This window comes from Penaeus chinensis, chromosome 17, assembly GCF_019202785.1.
Source record: "Penaeus chinensis breed Huanghai No. 1 chromosome 17, ASM1920278v2, whole genome shotgun sequence".
Lineage (NCBI taxonomy): Eukaryota > Metazoa > Arthropoda > Malacostraca > Decapoda > Penaeidae > Penaeus > Penaeus chinensis.
The window spans coordinates 7,602,367-7,608,016 of NC_061835.1; the positions used below are offsets into that span (position 1 = coordinate 7,602,367).

The 5,650-nt window shown below is 43.9% G+C and overlaps 1 protein-coding gene across 1 annotated transcript in view; it reads left to right on the forward strand.

The window, feature by feature from the left end:
• Positions 1-4,484, forward strand: part of LOC125034037 (nematocyst expressed protein 3-like) — a 12,617-nt gene extending 8,133 nt beyond the window's left edge. Inside the window, exons 3-5 of the mRNA XM_047625678.1 lie at positions 267-384; positions 2,130-2,563; positions 4,344-4,484. Coding sequence (XP_047481634.1) covers positions 267-384; positions 2,130-2,563; positions 4,344-4,484 — 693 coding nt within the window. The remainder of the gene's footprint in view (positions 1-266; positions 385-2,129; positions 2,564-4,343) is intronic.
• The last annotated feature ends 1,166 nt before the right edge of the window (positions 4,485-5,650 follow it).

Here is a 5,650-nt window from a genome sequence, read left to right on the forward strand (position 1 = left end):
ACCTTGTGACCTTACCTGATTTGATTTGGCGGTAAAAAAAATATATTTTTAACTAGTGCTATGAATATCGATGGTGTTATTTTTATTATAAACATTATAATTACTATAATTTTATAAACACTAATTGACACAATAGACGCATTTGCATGTAATGCACTTCGTCCATGTAAGCAACAAGGTAGAATGTTATGTTAGAGTAAGCAAGGCGGAGAACATTCCGTAGAAAGAGTGTTGCCTTGTTGACGCCTCGTGTTCGCCTCCTGCAGGAACGCCTGATCCACGGGAGCGCGCCGGCGAGAGCGGAGGACCACCTTGAGCCCGCCGGAGTGTCCGTTCCTGACGCTGCCGCCCCCCTCGTTCACCCGATCGCGCCCGAGTCAGAAGGTAAGTGACTCCTGCGGCCGAAGTAATGATTATTTGGAGTAATGCGATGTGTGTTGGCTCCTATAGACTGTTCTATAGACTTTTACAGTATTGTCGGGGATATCGAGGCCAAGTAGTTTGAGAATCAGTAGTCTATATCTTCTCTTTGTATATATATCTTATCTGAGTATATCTACTTTGCACACACACACACATATAGATGTGTGTGTGTGTGTGTGTGTGTGTGTGTGTGTGTGTGTGTGTGTGTGTGTGTGTGTGTGTGTGCATATAGGCAAATCGATAGCTAGACATATATAGATAAAGATAGATAGATAAACACATATAGACATAGATATATATTGACAGACATAGATATAGAATACATATAGGTATGTATATATATGCGTCTATCTGTCTATCTACTCATCTCTGCGTCTTTATATCCAGAACACGGGCTATTGATATTCTTTCTCCTTCAACGCAAGTCACATAAACCTCTGGTTGAATACTTCTCAACGAAAACAAAGCGAAGGATGGGAGAGCATCAGTAGTGCGTACTGAAATGTTATGCGTTTTTATTATAAGTGAAGCGTGTTGAAAATCATAAGTGACTTGGTGTGTTACCAAGCGTACCAGCAACGTGTGCACTGAATACCAGCAATAAGACACATAAAGTACTGGGCAACTTGATAATCCCTCGGTCGTATAGAAAACGGGTAGCACGTAAACGCTGAATCCTTTGGGAATATAGAAAACGGGTGGCAATGCAGAACTTGGCTTTGGGAGAAATGAAGGTTAATCTTAATTAAATTGCTAAACTATGTTATGGTGGTGTGTACAATTTAATTAATAATAAAAACTAATATGATTGGTAACTCAATAAGATATTTCTACATTACAGTAAAATGTCAGAGAATAGGGGGAATGAAACGAATATTTAGACCAATGTGTTTACAGTGTTATGAAGATCCATGCAATATAGAGACCAGGGTTTCTTAATTTGGATGGGTTTCAGGGGGTCCGTAAGGATCAGACAAAAATTAACATCTACATTAGTGTTGTTTTTTTGTTTGTTTGTTTGCTTCCTTTACAGTTTAGAAATACTTTGTGTATTCCGTGTATCTATGAGACAAGCAAATCTCAATAAATAAAGTACATTATAACAATGCATGCAAGGTTTTGTTTTTGTGAATATTTCTGGGGAAGGAGGTCCATGGCTTTCATCAGGTTCTAAAAGGGGTCCGTGGTTCTAAAAAGGTTGAGAATCATTATTATATTTTGATATTTCAAGAAAGGCTGAGCAAAGGGGCGGGGCCAAATAAAACAGGATGTTAACTGTAGTTACTTAATTTCATATTTTCCCAAAAACACGCCCCTTTATATATATTGTGTATATGTATATATATATATATATATATATATATATATATATATATAGTGTGTGTGTGTGTGTGTGTGTGTGCGTGTGTATGTATGTATACACACATGTTTATAAATGTATATATGTATATGTATATATATATATATATATATATATATATATATATATATATATATATATATTTATATTTATACACACAGACACACACACACACACACACTTACACACACACACACACACACACACACACACACACACACACACACACACACACATATATATATATATATATATATATATATATATTCCTATGACAATAAATGAAAGAGGTAATATTAACTTCGCAATATTTCCATCTAAATGGCGTAATTTGATGTGTTCACAGGGCCTGCACTTGAGAATTTGAAGGAGGCTTTGCTAGCAGTAGATATAAAGCTTGCCAGCGCCTCAGCTGATGCGTCAGCAGCAGAAACAGCACCTGCAGCCGCAGAGGTAGAAGCAGCACCGGTAGCAGAAGTTGAGGCAGCATCGACAGAAGCAGCGCCGGTCTCAGCTGCAGCACAGGTGGCCGCACAGGTGCCAGTTGCAGAAATAATAACAGAAGCAAAGGCATCAGAAACAATAGTAGAAGCAGCACCAGTGGTAGAAACAGAAGCAGTAGCAGAAACAGCACCGGTAGAAGCTGCGGCATCACCAGCAGCAGAAGCAGAGGCAGCACCAGCAGCAGCAGTAGAGGCAGCCCCAGCAGCTGAAGCAGAGGCAGCACCAGCAGCTGAAGCAGAGGCAGCACCAGCAGCAGAAGCAGAGGCAGCACCAGCAGCTGAAGCAGAGGCAGCACCAGCAGCTGAAGCAGAGGCAGCACCAGCAGCAGCAGCAGAGGCAGCACCAGCAGCAGAAGCAGAGGCAGCACCAGCAGAGGCAGCACCAGCAGCAGCAGTAGAGGCAGCACCAGCAGCTGAAGCAGAGGCAGCACCAGCAGCTGAAGCAGAAGCAGCACCAGCAAAGGCAGCACCAGCAGCTGAAGCAGAGGCAGCAGCAGAAGCAGAGGCAGCACCAGCAGAGGCAGCACCAGCAGCTGAAGCAGAGGCAGCACCAGCAGCTGAAGCAGAGGCAGCACCAGCAGCTGAAGCAGAGGCAGCACCAGCAGCTGAAGTAGAAGCAGCACCAGCAGAGGCAGCACCAGCAGCTGAAGTAGAAGCAGCACCAGCAGCAGCAGCAGAGGCAGCACCAGCAGCTGAAGCAGAGGCAGCACCAGCAGCTGAAGCAGAGGCAGCACCAGCAGCTGAAGCAGAGGCAGCACCAGCAGCTGAAGTAGAAGCAGCACCAGCAGAGGCAGCACCAGCAGCTGAAGTAGAAGCAGCACCAGCAGCAGCAGCAGAGGCAGCACCAGCAGCAGAAGCAGAGGCAGCCCCAGCAGCAGCAGAGGCAGCACCAACAGCTGAAGCAGAGGCAGCACCAGCAGCAGAAGCAGAGGCAGCACCAGCAGCTGAAGCAGAGGCAGCACCAGCAGCTGAAGCAGAGGCAGCACCAGCAGCAGAAGCAGAGGCAGCACCAGCAGTTGAAGCAGAGGCAGCACCAGCACCAGCAGCAGAGGCAGCAGCAGCAGCAGATGCAGCACCAGCAGCTGAAGCAGAGGCAGCACCAGCAGCTGAAGCAGAGGCAGCACCAGCAGAGGCAGCACCAGCAGCTGAAGCAGAGGCAGCACCAGCAGCTGAAGCAGAGGCAGCACCACCAGCAGAAGCAGAGGCAGCACCAGCAGCTGAAGCAGAGGCAGCACCAGCAGCTGAAGCAGAGGCAGTACCAGCAGCAGAAGCAGAGGCAGCACCAGCAGAGGCAGCACCAGCAGCAGAAGCAGAGGCAGCAGCAGCAGAAGCAGAGGCAGCACCAGCAGCTGAAGTAGAAGCAGCACCAGCAGCAGAAGCAGAGGCAGCACCAGCAGAGACAGCACCAGCAGCAGAGGCAGCACCTGTAGCAGAAGCAGAGGCAGCACCTGTAGCAGAAGCAGAGGCAGCACCAGCAGCAGAAACAGAGGCAGCACCTGTAGCAGAAGCAGAGGCAGCACCAGCAGCAGAAGCAGAGGCAGCACCTGTAGCAGAAGCAGAGGCAGCACCTGTAGCAGAAGCAGAGGCAGCACCAACAGCAGAAGCAGAGGCAGCACCAGCAGCAGAAGCAGAGGCAGCACCTGTAGCAGAAGCAGAGGCAGCACCAACAGCAGAAGCAGAGGCAGCACCAACAGCAGAAGCAGAGGCAGCACCAGCAGCAGAAGCAGAGGCAGCACCAGCAGCAGAAGCAGAGGCAGCACCAGCAGCAGAAGCAGAGGCAGCACCAGCAGCAGAAGCAGAGGCAGCACCAACAGCAGAAGCAGAGGCAGCACCAGCGGCAGAAGCAGAGGCAGCACCAGCAGCAGAAGCAGAGGCAGCACCAGCAGCAGAAGCAGAGGCAGCACCAACAGCAGAAGCAGAGGCAGCACCAGCGGCAGAAGCAGAGGCAGCACCAGCAGCAGAAGCAGAGGCAGCACCAGCGGCAGAAGCAGAGGCAGCACCAACAGCAGAAGCAGAGGCAAGTGCGGAGCCATTAGCTGACGTAGAGGCTGCAGTAGAAGCAAAATCAGAAGCACAGTCCCCAGCAGAAGCCACAGAAGAGGCTGCCAGGGAACCACAAGCCCAGAAACTCTCTCTATTCCAGAGAATTAAGAGGTGTTTCTGGTAGTCAGCAGGCCAGAAGCTTCACCACGTCATAGAAATCCTGAAACGCTGCATTCGCTAGGTTTTGATTATTTTCTGTGAATTGTCAATATAAAATGCTAGATTTTGAATGGTGTAGTTCTATTAGATGTGGAATAGTTTATTCGATTTAAAGTGTTGCTGTGATTACGCTATAAGTAAATAAAATGGGTACTTCTATATATGTATACATAGTTTTTCTTTCATGCCTTGTTACTAACTGCAGCATCTTATGTGGTTGGTGTAGAAGCGATTAATTCAGTAATTTCACATGTAGTTGGTGGGTTTCGAAGATGAATATAGAGATATAATGGAGACAAGACGTCAACATTCATCAGCTGTATTTCGTACATTCTTACGTCATAGTTTCATATTGCGTCTACGTTAATTTCGTTGGACGCTGCAAAGCCGTATCGATATTAGCCTGTTTCCTATATACTAGACGTATTCAATTTTCATCTTGCTTTACTTCGAAAATCCCTAAGTAATGACCTTGTTCTGTATGTATCTGGCACCTCTGTATGCAGTATTTATGAGATGTGTACAGTAACTGCTTGAAAAATAAAGTTCATCATTCAGTATCTCTTTATAGTGAAAAAAACTATGGATATACTAATCGCAAACACACACAAAAACATACAATTATGCAAATGTCCTTGCACACGCCCGCACACACGCATATATTCATACACATATACATTACAAAATAAACTCAGACACACACGTTTATGTGTATATATATATATTTATATTTACGTATCTGTATATATATATTATATTACGTATCTGTATAATAATATATATATATATATATATATATATATATATGTATTTATATTTACGTATCTGTATAAATAAATAAATAAATAAATATATATATATATATATATATATATATGTGTGTGTGTGTGTGTGTGTGTGTGTGTTTGTGTGTGTGTGTGTGTGTGTGTATACGTATTTATATAAATATATATATAAATACATATATATATATATATATATATATATATATATATATATGAAATATATATGTCTTTTTATATATGTGTATGTATACGTATATATATATATATATACATATATATACATATATATGTAAAATATATGTCTTTTTTATATGTATATACATGTTTCTATATATATGTAGTATATATATATATATATATGTTTATATTTACATATT